At 44.4% G+C, this 15,041-nt stretch overlaps 2 protein-coding genes across 4 annotated transcripts in view; both read left to right on the plus strand.

Moving 5' to 3' along the window:
• The window catches only part of PAQR8 (progestin and adipoQ receptor family member 8), a 39,896-nt gene extending 35,316 nt beyond the window's left edge, over window positions 1-4,580 (plus strand). For all 3 annotated transcript variants that reach the window (XM_084889471.1, XM_084889472.1, XM_084889473.1), the window contains exon 2: window positions 287-4,580. In XM_084889471.1, coding sequence (XP_084745597.1) covers window positions 320-1,384 — 1,065 coding nt within the window. In that variant the 5' untranslated portion in view covers window positions 287-319 and the 3' untranslated portion in view covers window positions 1,385-4,580. The remainder of the gene's footprint in view (window positions 1-286) is intronic.
• A 10,153-nt stretch (window positions 4,581-14,733) lies between these two features.
• Window positions 14,734-15,041, plus strand: part of EFHC1 (EF-hand domain containing 1) — a 76,722-nt gene continuing 76,414 nt past the window's right edge. The window contains exon 1 of the mRNA XM_084889450.1: window positions 14,734-14,993. Coding sequence (XP_084745576.1) covers window positions 14,835-14,993 — 159 coding nt within the window. The 5' untranslated portion in view covers window positions 14,734-14,834. The remainder of the gene's footprint in view (window positions 14,994-15,041) is intronic.

Below are 15,041 nucleotides of genomic sequence, written 5' to 3' on the forward strand. Positions count from 1 at the left end.
GGATGTGCAGGAGGCAGCTGATTGATGTTCCTCTCTCATTGATGTTTCTAACTCTCTATCCCTCTCCCTTCCTCTCTGTAAAAAAAAAATCAATAAAAATATATTAATTAATTAATTAAATTTTAAAAGAGAAGAAGAAAGGCTCAAAGAGCTGCCTGCAGCTTTCTGCCTCCGTATTGCGCTAGAAAGTTGTGATTCGTTAGGAACACCCATAGTAGTTGCTTTGCTCCCTTAGCTGCGTCCGTCTCTCGCTGCATTTTTGCTGATGTCCCTTTCTTGTCTCTAGGCTGCACCCCCCGCCCTGCCGTGCCAGGCAGCCATGACGACGGCCATCCTGGAGCACCTGAGCACCCTGTCGGTCAGCGGGCAGCAGCTGCGCCGCCTGCCCAAGATCCTGGAGAATGGGCTTCCCAAGATGCCTTGCACAGTCCCCGAGACAGATGTGCCCCAGCTGTTCCGGGAACCGTACATCCACACGGGCTACCGCCCCACGGGCCACAGGTGGCGCTACTACTTCCTCAGCCTCTTCCAGAAACACAACGAGGTGGTCAACGTCTGGACCCACCTGCTGGCGGCCCTGGCCGTCCTCCTGCGATTCTGGGCCTTTGCCGAGGCCGAGGCCTTGCCCTGGGCCTCGGCCAGCACCCTGCCCCTGCTCCTCTACGTCCTGTCCTCCATCACGTACCTCCTGTTCAGCGTGCTGGCCCACCTGCTGCAGTCCCAGTCGGAGCTCTCCCACTATACGTTCTACTTCGTGGACTACGTAGGGGTGAGCATCTACCAGTACGGCAGCGCCCTGGTCCACTTCTTCTACACCTCGGACCAGGCCTGGTACGAGCACTTCTGGCTCTTCTTCCTGCCGGCAGCCGCCTTCTGTGGCTGGCTGTCTTGCGCCGGCTGCTGCTATGCCAAGTATCGCTACCAGAAGCCTTACCCAATCATGAAGAAGGTGTGTCAGGTGGTGCCCTCGGGGCTGGCCTTCATTCTGGACATCAGCCCCGTGGCCCACCGTGTAGCCCTGTGCCACCTGGCGGGGTGCCAGGAGCAGGCCGCCTGGTACCACACCCTCCAGATCCTGTTCTTCCTGGTCAGCGCCTACTTCTTCTCCTGCCCGGTCCCCGAGAAGTACTTTCCCGGCTCCTGCGACATTGTGGGCCACGGGCACCAGCTCTTCCACGTGTTTCTGTCCATCTGCACGCTTTCCCAGCTGGAGGCCATCCTCCTGGACTATCAGGGGCGTCAGGAGATCTTCCTGCAGCGCCACAGCCCCCTGTCTGTCTACATGGCCTGCCTGTCCTTCTTCCTGTTGACCGCCTGCAGCACCGCTACGGCCGCCCTCCTGAGGCGCAAAGTCAAGGCCAGACTGATGAAGAAAGAGTCCTGAGGCTGGCAGGGTGGGCAGGCTGCGGAGGCACCCCACTGCGATTTGGGGGAAATGTGATACAAAAAATCACAGGAGCTGACTTTTTGTTTTTTAGGAGTTGTGATGTGTATTGATGGCTTGGACATTGATACATATAACCAAGGATATGCTATGGCTGTGGCTTTGGGAGAGCCAAAGGATTCAAGAGTTATGTTGTTATAGTTGTTAATGAAAGGAGTGTCCCTTTTCCGTCTAGGTCATAGCCTTTCAAGACACAGGAAAGGAAGGGACCTTGGCTGAGAATTCATGGGGCCCTGAATTAAGGACCTTCTTCATACCTGAAAATTCAGTAAAATTCTGACCAAGGCCTCCAGAGGCAAGTCCTGGAGCTGGAGGGAGGATAAACTTGAACTGGAAAACAAGGAGGTGGCTGGTCCACACCATACTGGACCGACCGTCCTACTATGCTGGTCTTTGGTAATTGAATAAATGACCCAAGAACCCATATTCCTTTGGGTTTCAGATTGTCCAAGGTGGAGAATTCAGACTCTTCAAGATTCAGTGAAACCTCAGACAATGAATTATTTAGTTCATCTGATTTCTGATAGCTCCTCTCTCACCCACTCTAACTCTGACCCTTTTCTCAGGATGACAAATCTCTGGCTATTTCCTCTAAAGTGCTGTTCACTCCCTTCAGATCTTGGTAATAGACAGGACTGTGAAGTAGTTGCGTGGGTCCATGTGATATCCAGGAAGCTTATTCTCATATAATACTAATGCAAACGGTACTAGATAGTACAGTGCCAAGAGCCACCAGGAGGCACAGCCAATAAGCTTGGATACTGTTTGGTATAGGATACTGTTTTATACCTGTGGACTGGAGGATTACTTGAGGTCTATTACAGCTGCCTGACAGGCCAGAAGATTTGGGGCTTGCTCCAGGGAGTCTTTTCCAGATTTTGGCCAGCGTGGCAGAATGAATTGGTTCTGAGCCCCTGATAGAATGGATTGGTTCTAATTATTTCAAGAAGAACCCAAGGTCCAGCCTTTTAAATACATGCCACACCACAAAGGAACCATATAACTAGCCCAGTTCAGGGTCCTCAGACAGGCATTTAGTATCAGCTGAGAGCTGAACCCTTAAAATAGTCAAGCCCAGGGACAGGAAGTGTGTGTGCGCTCTGTGGCTTGGTCCTCAGGGACTCTCTTGAGTATGAATGGTGAGTTGGGCACCCTATAGCTAGAATGTCCTATTTCAGACATCACTGCCCAGCAGCTTCTAGGGGATAAGTGGTACTTGCCATCAATGTGTTCTGGCCATGCAGCCTCCTGAGGACCAACCTCGCTTTAGTCCAGTGAAAGAGGCTGCGTAGACAGAGGATCCTCGGGAGGCTGCGTTTCCTATCAGTATAAGGTTCCTATTTACTGAAGAGGGAAGTGGTTTGTTTTCACTCCACTTTGACAAACTTCTTGTATTACCAGATTATCTCGTCGTCTTCAAATCTTTGTTTTCTTTCCCTGAGAGATGTGTGGGTTTGTGCCTTATAAATGGAAATGTATGAACACTCCTTAATATATGGCCATGTGAAATTTGCAGTTTGGGGTTACTGGGATATAAAGGAAAGAATTTATTGCTTTTCAACCAGTGGGTGAAGGATTGTTTACCAATCAAAAGACTCTTTCAACCTGCTTATTTTTGGGGGGGGAAAAAAAGAAGGGGAAGAGGAGGAAGAAAAATATTCAACTTGAAGTTTTCCTATAATCTTTATATCAAGAAAATGTATGTCTTGTCAGCTATGTCAATTTCCTAGCTGGGTGCCTCTATTAATCCCCAAATAATATGTGGACTTCTGTGCTACCCAAGTGTCTTACACGAACTTCTGGTGTCTAGGCCAGATCCACCACAAATAAAGTTAGCAAACTTAATGGGGTTGGACTAAGCAAGGGCACGGGGGAGTTGTGCAAACACATTACAAGTAGAGGGTCAGTTTAAAATGGGGACTAGCAAGTGCTTGAAATGTCCATTAGCATGGATTCAAAGACCATGTTTTTTTAAAAGTTGGAAGGAAGAAGTAAGTCAAGTTCTTGAATGTAACTGGTGGTCATGGTGGCCGAGATCTTGAGGCCAAATGCAGGTCTTTTTAAAAAAGAGAAAACAGGAAGTAGGGCAGTGATTTTGAAATGTACACCAGTGCCAGCCTGCACACTATAAATGGTCTGTAACAAGGTAAGTATAAAATGGACCAAACTTGTAGATATTGCCATCAAATTCTTAGTTTAATTTACACAAGTGTTGGTCTCTCAAGTGATTGAATTTTTCTTTGTTTGTTAGTTTTCACCACAGATATTTGAGAAGCCTTAAGGTGTAGGGGGTAGTAATATGTAAGCATAGGAAATGCAGCTGTTAGTTCGTTAATACTCAGATTTTTAAGGGATTAAATACTCTTTTAAAACATCTTCATTAACACGAGTGTATGGTAAGGAACAGACCTAGTTTGTTTAAAAGAAATAATTATTGATGAAAGAGATGCTTGCCTTTCTCCACCAGACCCCCTCAAATATTGATAATTGGCATCTGCTGGAAATTCTGCTCATTATCTCTCTTTTTAAAAAAAACAAATACTTTCAACCTATTAAAATGTAAATGCCTCTGAAAAAATTAAACTATCAGTCATTTTATATATTATGAATAAAAATTCTAATGGATTTATATCGGACCCTAGGCAGAGTAGGATGAGGGGATGGTAGGATGTACCAGACTGGGGATACATTTGCCCATTCCTCCCTTGCCAAGTCCTTCCTGACCTGTATATTTAATTAGCAAGCTGAGGTTGATACTCTTTCAATAGTAGGGTTTCATTTCACACGTCGGCTGAAAGTACTTCATTTCGCAACATTTTCAGTCCTCTACTGGAAGCTTGAAAAACAGCAGGAGCTCAGGCCACGCAATAAAGGTCCTACATTCCTGCTTACGTTGTCCACCTTTTCATAATGTACCTTAAGGTTTGATGATTGCTGAGCTGTAGTTTCAAGTAGACCCTCCAGATGGCACTCACGTCTTACTCAGAGAGGGCCCAGCCATTGCCCTCAGGTCTCAGCCCGCGGATAGTGTTGGACACTGTTTTGCTTGATTGCTTGGCAAGGAAACATTGGAACTACTTTCTGTTTATTTAAATCTACTTACAGAAATGACCATTAAACTGATTTTGTATATGGATTGTTGTACAGTGAACACTCTTTGCCGCAACCCTTGACCAGGGGTACTTTGACAAGGCCCATCTTAAAGAAAGGTTTTATCTAGACAGTCACTGCCAGGAGAAGGTCATGATACTTGACATGCCCCTAGAAGTAGGAAAGTATAAAAAAATTAAAAATCTCCAACCCCACCCAAACCACACATACTGGTATACACCAAGTCCTCACTTGTAAGCAGATCAGATATTCCCTCTCATCCCCAAAAGCTATGGAGTGGGTTTCTCTGAGGATTTCAATCTAATTGAATAACTATTTCTAGTTTCATAGATAACCGTATTAAATATTTTAAAATTTTGAATTGATGGACTACCTTTTTTAGATTTAAAAACTACAAATTTTAATTACACTACCACAGATACTATAGTGTACATGTTGTGAAATATAGAAGCTATCAACCAAAAGGTTTTGTAGCTTATTAGATTTAAAAAGCTCTAGAAAAAACAAGTGATTTTTTTATCCTACAGTAGCTTCAGGGTCAGTACTATCCCAATAACAGTAAGAAAATAGTGTTTCTCTGGCTTGAGTCTCCTCTGGTAGAATTATGGATGTCCCTCTTGTTTAAACAAACCTATTTTATCACCAGTAAGGGTGCTGGGCAGCTGGCAAATGCTCCTGTTATCACTTAATAGTTCAACCACTCCTGTTATTGATTCATCATTTATGAGCCCCTATAGGTGTCATGTTGGCTCAGTCACAGAGAGTTTGCAGTCTATTGAATGAGGATCAGCATCTTCCCACCTTGGGCCATAACAGAGTTCTCCTCTCCAGGCCTTGGCCCCAACCACAGACTGAAGGCCCAATGGCCTGCCAAACCCACAGGAGGCTGGATCTGCTTTGGGCCAGAATCTTACCCGCTCCAAGGGGCTAGAAACATCTTCCCACCAGCAAACCCATTACTATGGCCACCTCAGTCCTTGTTAATCCTTCTGCCCCTTTAACCCTTCTTACTGTCCTCTAGTGTTGAAGTTCAGTCTTGGATATCCTCAATACTTCACACACAGAGCAACCCTACATTTCCATAGATAATATAGACTTCTCAGGTACATCTTCAGGGAAGGCTATGTAGGATTCCAGCCTGTGTAGAGGTTCCTGATTTGGTAAACTGGAAATGGCTGCCCTCTGGCTGCCTGCTTTAAAAAAAGAACAAAACAGACAAATAACACCTTATCCCTTAAGGAATATTTTTTTGGAAATAATATGGAAGGGAAACCATTGCAGAAATGAATTCATTTAGATATTAACTATGGGAGCATGTTTATCTCAAATATAGGTTTGGGGTTTTTTTGTTTTTTATCTAACACAATTCTCATGGGAAGAGATACACACTGCACTTTAGACTCCAGGAAACCTTGACCAACTCAAAGCCTACAGAATATAACACCTCAGATCCTAAATATTTTCCAACATTTCCACATCCATTTGAGCTTTTAAATAATCACGTGCAGCAAGACCATTAAATTAGGAAACACAGTAAAAAAATGGAATGACTGGTTCAAAGGCACTCAATTCATTGTACTACCGTGTCTCCCTGAAAATAAGACATCCTCCGAAAATAAGACCTAGCACATGGAAAGATAAGACATCCCCTGAAAATAAGACCTAGCGCAACTTTGGGAGAAAAAATTAATATAAGACACTGTCTTATTTTCGGGGAAACAAGGTATTTAAACACAAACTCGTTTTTCCTATAGATAAGTTCAGGACCTAGCTATTCAGAAACATCAACACCAGATAGTCACAGAGCCCTTTACAGTGTGTAAAGCGCCTTTGCGTATTATGTGTACTCTAACCTAATCTCATTTTAACTTTTGTGTGATCCTAAAAACCTCATAAATAGCCAGGGTTGTATTATTTCTTTTTGAGGGAAAGTGACTGCACACCATCCCCTTGGATGCCAACAAAGCATCCTTTGCACCTCACAGTCTTCTCAGAAGCCCAAAAGTTCTGTTGGCCACAGGCCCTTGTTGGCCTGGATTATAAAGTCAAATCTCACTCTCTGGTCAGGGCTTCTAGAAAATACTTTTGAATCCTTGGATGAGAAGCTCACCTAGTATTAATAATCTTGTTAAGATTATGCAAGTCCTCCCTCTCATCTTTCACTGGGATTGTCAGTTCTTCAAACAAGTGGCTCTCTAGGGATTTTGAGGACTGATGGGACTCTGAACATGGGATTTGAAAAAAAAATGTTTCTCTGCCTTATAAAGGGGTTAATAGGAAGCCCTTCTTTATCTCCCCCCCCCCCCCAATCTTTGGTCATTCTATCATTTTCAAGTAACATGCTTATAAAGAAAATGCAGGAAAATATGGGAAAAGATAATCCATGAACTCATCACTAAAATAAATACCATCAGGAGAAAAATAAGGCTTTATCAAAATATTGTCAATGATAAGTAAATTAGCAGAATCACATAAAGCTTCCTGAAAAAAAACAGAAATTGGGGACTAGAAATTTTAAGCAACCTTATACTTTCATTATATAAAGTACAAAATCTACAGCCTTTGGCTCAGTTTACAGGAATACTGAGATGGTTAGAGTACACTTCCCTTCTGACATCCCATGATGTAGGCAGTTTGATGATGCTGTTGACGAGATGCTGGCCATGAAACAAAGCCGATGAGAACATTAGCTTGTGTTGAAATGCCTCTCTGGAATTAAGCCCTCTGAGAGTACTCTACCAGAAAGACCTTCACTGGAGGTCAGGCCCAGCCTGTTGAACTGGTGTGTGAATTCAATGCTAGTCACTCCACCAACCCTGAGCACAGGCACCTGCTCAAGGCACCAGGGATACAACAATAGACGAAATACACAAATCCTGCCCTTGGTGATCTTACATTGGATGTTTGTGAGAAAGCGAGACAAATAATGAAGCAAATAAATGGTATAGGATGTCAGAAGGTGATGGTGCCAAGGAGAAACTTTGAGCAAGGAAGAAGAATAGGCCACAGGGGTGGGGTGAGTATGCAGTTTTAAACAGGATCAGAGAAGAGAACAGACAAAGGTTATAGAGGGAGCCAGCTCTGTTTCTCTCCCAGGCAAGGGAAAGAAGGACAAAGGCCCTGTGGCCAGCAGAACAGAGAGGGGGAACAGAAGAGGAGATGAGGGCAGATTGTGAGAGCCTTGTAAGGACTGGATCTTTTACTGTCACATCAGGATGAGGTATGCTGGGCAAGAATTCTGCCCAAGGAAATTCAGGATAGTTGTTTATATGGACTAATAATGAACTGCATATTACATTTCCTTTAAAAAAAAAAACAGCTAATTCTGCTCCCTGCAATCTACACAAAACTTTATCATCAAGGTATTTTCTATCTGTGAGCCTGGCCCTGTGGGCACACTCTTCTCAGATTCTTCTTGGCATGTTTTCAGTGCCCAGAGACTGACTCCACCTCCAGAGAGGCGGTGAATGTTTCCCAGTTCTGCAGACACTGGTTTGTAGTCTGGGTAATCTTCTGGGCAAAATGCAATGAAACATCCAGGGCAGAGTCTGTAAACTAGGAATAAAAATATCAATAACAGTTTACATCATCTAGCGCTCACTCTTTGCCAAAGTCCTTAGCTGAGCTGTTAGATTCTTTTCTTTAACCCTCATGCAACTCTATCAGGCAGGTACAATTAGTGCCTCAAATTAACTAGTAAATGAATTTGCCCAAGACCACCTGGTTAGTGCGTGATGGAATCTCACAGAAATTCTGATCTTTGGATCCAGAGTCCATATTCTGAAGCACCAACATTAAGTGAATACAGAGGTCTCTGAGTCTAGCTTCTCCCTTGCTGATTGTGTGAATGAGAAGTGTAAAAATGAGAGGGAAATGGAACACCATTTTCTTTTGGCCCTGATAAATGAAATAAATCTAAAGATGCAGTTCTTATTTTATTTTTAGACATTTTAGCCAAGCAAAAGGCCTTAGGATGGAATCTGAAACCTGGGTATGTGCTCTGGCCAGAATCAAACCTGCCACTTTCTGTTGTACGGGATTGACACTCCAACCAACTGAACCACATCGGCCACGGCCATTGGGGAGATTCTTAACTGTATAGTGCTGGAATCCAGAGCGGACCTGGTCACATTACAAATGTTAGACTCAGAGGCCCCCTGTAACCATCTGTTTTTTTAAAGGAAAGGTAATATGCAGTTCATTATTAGTCCATATTAGACCTTCAAGGAAGTCGAAACCAGTTTTAAAAACCACTGTCTATGCTCAAATTATTTCCCTACACTTCTCTAGTGGGTCTTACCACCTATTAAATACAGCCTGTTCCTCCTTAAAATGAACTTGAGCACTATTCTGAGTTGCTCAAGACTACTCATGGAAACATGTGAAACATCTCGCTCTGTTTTTTTTTTTTTCCAACCAGGAACAAATTATCTTGGAACCTGACTAATTTTAACTGTGGGAATATAACACGAACCTTGTGTACCATAAGTGCACTGGCAATTGTCATTATTTATGTCCCTTTATTATAAGCAGGGAACTGTGAGTTCCGTACAAACACATCCACCCTCTCTGTGGGTGGTGTGTTCTTCCTTGCTCCACGTTTCTCAGCACCATCTCCTTCTAACAGCCTATACCTGGTCGGCAAACTGCGGCTCGCTAGCCACATGCAGACACATCCAGAAGTCTCTTATCGCAGTGGGGGCCCTTCACCCTTGGAAGGGCTTTCTCTCCCCTCGGATTAAGACAGCCTTTATTTTGCCAGGGTTCTGCGTGTGCTTTTGTGGGGAATTTCTCCTCCACGTTGCTTCTTTAACACCCCACAAGTCACAGACTGTCACCGGCATCGGGGACACCCTTCTCTTCCACCTATACCGCATTAAAGACAGAAATGGGATTTGCCGTTCTCAAACATAAACACAGAGGACATGCTGAGGGGTAGCTTATCACATGCGTGAATGCAGTAGAGCTTCTGTGGTAGGATGTTAAATATAGAGAGAAAAATCAGAACAGTCAGTTCAGTGTGGTTAAAAAGAAAACAAAAAAAAATGTTTCCCATCGGACACTGCCCTGTTGAAGCAGGTGCTCCTTGGCCTCGCCTCGGCAACTGCCCACCGGGGTTCTTGCCTCTGCTGCTCAGCTCTCACAGCTGGTTCAGGTAACGTTTGATAGGCTTTTTCAGCAGGAAGTAAATTCCAAATGAATCAGCTGCTAAAGTCATAGAATCCGATTTAACTTCAGGGAGGAAAAAGCAACAGAAACACAAGTTTTCAAATGCTTGGCAGGAGCCCATGGCAAGACTAAAATAGTCTAAACCCAAATTGAGTGATTTTGTGTCAAATGAAGATTTCCTGCGGGTCCTAAATCTGCCCTGGAATCTGCTTGGAAATCATCATGCATCCACACTTTGCAAAGATTGAGGTAGTTTACTGGGTGCTTTTTCTAGAGATTCCAGACACGGAAGATGGATGGAAATGAAAGAAAGGTAGGGGGCATTCTGATTCAGGAACACCCCCCTTCAAGGTCTCCAGAGTCAAACACCAGCCAGGCCCCCAAACCTTTCAAACTTAGAGTGTGAAAATGGGTGTGTTTTTCAGAAACCATGGTGTACCTTTTAAAATATATATATATCTTTATTAATTTCAGAGAGGAAGGGAGAGGGAAAGAGAGACAGAAACTTCAATGATGAGAGAGAATCACTGATTGGTTGCTCTACTGGGGAGCAAGCCCAACTCAGGCATGTGCCCTTGACCAGAATCGAACGTAGGACCCTTCAATCTGCAAGCTGATGCTCTATCCACTGAACCAACCAGCTAGGGCCATGCTGTACTTTTTTTTATATATATTTTTTTCTTAAATATTTTATTTATTTCAGAGAGAGGAAGGGAGAGTGACAGAGGGATAGAAACACCAACGATGAGAGAGAATCATTGAATGGCTGCTTCCTGTATGCTCCCTTCTTGGGGTCCAGCTGCAATCCGGCATGAGCCCTGATGGCCAGATGAGGGCCAAACAACTGCGCCACACCCGCCAGGGCCATGCTGTACCACTTTCATCCAGCAGAGGGAAGTAGAGTGCCAAACAGGGCAGAAATATCCAGAACGCTAATGTAGACACACACACACACACACACACACACACACACACACTATTCCGCGTGATATTTGCCCTGTGATTTTTAGATACCGAAGAATACTGTCACAGGATTAAAAATACATTCTGGATGAAGCCAGCTTTGGACAAAATTAGGTAAATGCTGTAGCCTCTGCCATGCCTCAGGAGTCCCTGGGAGACATGGTACAGCACGAGGCCCTGTTTCAGGCTTGGCCTTCTGGCAGTCTGGTGTTCCCATATATTGTCCATTCCCCAAGCTTTGAAACAACCTGCTAAGGTCATGCAATGTCTCTGTCGTCTTCTGAGTTCAGGCTTTACGCAGTCTTTAAACTATGGCACTTTCTACATCAGCTAACAGGGATGGTCAGGTTACTGTCCTCTCCTACTTGTTCCACAAAGTGGGAAAGAGTTCAGACTGAAGTGCAATCCATTGTTTAGAGTCATATAAACTCTTAATCATGCCAAACCTTGTCCTGGTCCAAGCAGGTTTCGGAAGTCCTGTCTTTCCCACTCACCCCACCCCCCTTCTTCAAATCCCTGCCTGGCTTCCCGTCATCAGAGGTGATGGTCTTTTGCTGATGCCATAGATGGAGAAAAGTTTTATTCACCACGCTTTTCTAGTTCCAAAAGTAGTTAAAAGCATTCTATGAACCTTTTAACTACTGTGCTCCTCTGGGAAAGAAAGGTTTTGAGCAGAGAGTACTCCTCAAATAGAAACAGATGGCATGGAATGGCTTAGGCACGACTCACCCTTTCCAGCCCCCATGGGCTCCTTCATTACCCAACGTAGGGGATACAGACCCCAGTGCAACCATGCACTTAGTCCAAAGGGTTCTTCAAATTGTATTCTAATGCCACTGATTTTCTTTTACCAAGAGAACAGAGAGAGGAGTCATATAGATGGTAAGGGTTTAGGTTGTCATTAAGAGTCAGCAAGGATTCTGCCGAAACTGGTTTGGCTCAGCGGACAGAGTGTCGGCCTGTGGACTGAAGGGTCCCGGGTTCGATTCCGGTCAAGGGCACGTATCTTGGTTACGGGCACATCCCCAATGGGGGGTGCAGGAGGCAGTTGTTCGATGTTTCTCTCTCATCGATGTTTCTAATTCTCTATCCCTCTCAATTCCTCTCTGTGTAAAATCAATAAAACATATATTTAAAAAAAAAAAAAAAAAGAGTCAGCAAGGATTCCAGTGACACAGCATCAAGGAGGTAGAGAGGCATCTTTTTGCTCTGAAGTTTGAACTTGCCAACTTGAAATATTATCCCAGTGACTGGCTTCCATCCTAGGTCAGTGGCTAAAACATAATGCAATGAACAGCTACTTGAAGGTTATCAGTAACTTCAACAATACTAATCATTAATATTTTAGAAAATGTATTAAATGCCTGCATTACAGTAATATAGCAATAGAAAATTAAAACTTAAAAAAGGTTAAAGGGGGGGCACAAGAATAGGAAACAGAAGTAGTAAGGGGAAAGGAATAGTTAGTAAAAAAGAAAATCTTTGGGCAGGGTGTGGCAGATAGCCACCAAAAACCTTTTCTGATGCCACTAATGGATTCATGTCCGAGGCCCCTGAGGTCCATACCCATTTTTAAAATCCAACTGGGGCAGTGGTCAGCAAATTCATTAGTCAACAGAGCCAAATATCAACGGTACAACAATTGAAATTTCTTTTGAGAGCCACTTTAAAAAATATATATTTTATTGGTTTTTTACAGAGAGGAAGAGAGAGGGATAGAGAGTTAGAAACATCGATGAGAGAGAATCATCGATCAGCTGCCTCTTGCACACCCTCTACTGGGGGATGTGCCCGCAACCAAGGTACATGCCCTTGACCAAAATCAAATCTGGGACCTTTCAGTCCGCAGGCTGACGCTCTGTCCACTGAGTCAAACTGGTTTCTGTGAGAGCCAAAATATTTAAACTTAAACTTCTAATGCCACTTCTTCAAAATAGACTCACCCAGGCCATGGTATTTTGTGGAAGAGCCACTCTCAAGGGGCCAAAGAGCCGCATGTGGCTCTCGAGCCGCAGTTTGCAGACCATGGAACTGGGGCATTTGTCCTGACAAGCAGCAATAACACAAAAGCTGATATCTGTATTGACAATAACCTATTCATGACATGGGAGATATGCCTTCTGTGTAAGGCTTGCTCTCTATCATGTTCTTAAATTGGCTTACAGTTAACCTAGAAATAAAAAGGCCTTTCAACGTGAGGCACAACAAGCACTTATTGACATAAATAAGAATAGTTATTCAGAAATCATTAATGGAGGCAGAACCCCAAGTAATGTTCCGACTAGCAGACAAAGGCAATGGGTGTTTGTGAGAAAGGGAAGGAAAACAATTACATCAATAGAAGGAACCCATTTCTATTGGTGCAGATAACATAACATAGTGATGTTAACCCTAAACAATGTTTTTAATTTTTTCAGTCCAGTAAGTCAGCAGTTTAGTGGGCATAACAATCACTTTCTTGTTATCTTTGCTAACAGTTCTTTTTGCAAGGCCCATTGTTGCTTAGAACCAGTCCAAAGGATATTTTGCCTTGTTTAACACTCCAAAGATTTGGGACAAAAGACCTGCAAAGCAGTTCCTCTGACATAGCAGTTACAGCTCCATTTTAAAGTGGCTCTATTTATGTTATTGTTTACATGAAAAGAAACAGCTGTTATAAAAATCAGGTTCCTGGGCTCCATTTCAGAACTAATGAATCCAGCGACTGGGTTGGGCTGGTCTGGATCCAGGGTTTGGTTTGCTTTTTATTTTTAAGCTCGTTGGTGCTGATACATAATTTTTGTGGGTTTTTTTTTTTTTTTTTTTGTCTTCTTGCAGAGGTGTTAGGAGAGAGTTACATTTTACTTTAAGAAATAATTTCATCAAGTTTTATAAAAAGCACTGAAGGTGAGAATACATATAGTCCCGAGAGTATTTCACCTCACTTATTGCTAGTCTTCTGACTTATTATAGTTTTCTCTTTGAAGATGTGTTTCCCCTTGTGGTTCTGTTCTTTCCATTGCTGCCACAGGCAGGCATAATATAGAGATCAGAATAGAGATGAGCATCTGTAGGTCTTCAGCCAACCAATATCAAGTTTCCTGAAGCAAATATGCAAGGCCCTGCCTGTAAGAGTTGAGAGGGTGCAGAACTGCAGGGATTGACAGTAAAATAAAGAAAAGCCAATGGGGAAAAACAGATAATGCCAGTGGGAGGATTAGGGGCAATAAGGTTGCATTGGTTCATTGAACATCCTTTAACTGCATAAAGACAGTCATGAATAATCCAGAGCTCCTAACCCCAGGAAGCACCATTGGGGTAGGTAACATCCTTTTTTGTTACCAAAGATATTTTTTTCTATTGATTTTTTTTTTTTTAAGAGAGAGTGAAAGGGAGGAGGAGAGAGAAAGAGAGAGACACATTGATTGGTTGCCTCCTGTGGGCCTCAACTAGGGTCACAACCAGGTCCGGGGATGGAGTTACTTGCCCTTGACTGGAATCGAACCGAGACCTTTCAGTCCATGAGCTGACACTCTAACCGCTAAGTTACCTGCCAGGGTTCTTTTTGTAAAAAATCATTTTTTTCAATTGCAATTTACATTCCATATTATTCTGTTATCAGTTTCAGATGTTACAGCAGGGACAACCATGTACTTTACAGAGTTGGTCCCCCGGTATTTCAAGAATCCATCTGGCCACACACACATATTTATTAGGTTTTAATGGCTATATATTCTCTATGCTGTGTAATTTACATCTCTGGGACTATTCTGTCCACTTCCACTTCAATGGGACCTGCGCCCTTTCCCCAGCGCCGGGGAAGGAAAGAGCCCTGGCGCTCAGGACGCCGGGGCGCGGGGAGGCCTGGGGAGGCGGGGAGGAAGGACCTTCCCATGGACTTCGACTCATCTACGTCCATTCGGGCCCTGTCTCCCCTCCATCAAACCATCAAACTCCTCCCACACCGTCTCCCCCCACCATCACCCGGCAACCCCGGGCACCCGGAGGGGCGGGGCCAGTGCCGTGACGCCTACTAGCCACGCCCCTTTCGTGAGGTCATCTTATCGCGAGACCGCTGAGTCCCGCCGCGGGATCACGCGCAGACCCGTCGCTCAGCGCCCGCGTCTCGGCATTTCGCACGCAGGTGCCCGCGCAGTTTGGTGTCGCCATGGAACGCCGAGAGACCCACGATCGCGGCACGTCGCCCGGGCAACCGGGGACGATAAAGCCCTTCCAAGGCGGCGGCGGCGGTGTAGCGGATGCCATGATGTCCAACCCCGAGCCTAGTCTGCCCCTTCTCCCGGGCACGTCCTGTGCGGACCCCACGGTGAGGACCCAGCCGCTCAACCCCCACCTATGGCCACCTGCCCTCCCC

This window comes from Pipistrellus hanaki (assembly GCF_964339955.1).
Source record: "Pipistrellus hanaki genome assembly, chromosome: 7".
NCBI lineage: Eukaryota > Metazoa > Chordata > Mammalia > Chiroptera > Vespertilionidae > Pipistrellus > Pipistrellus hanaki.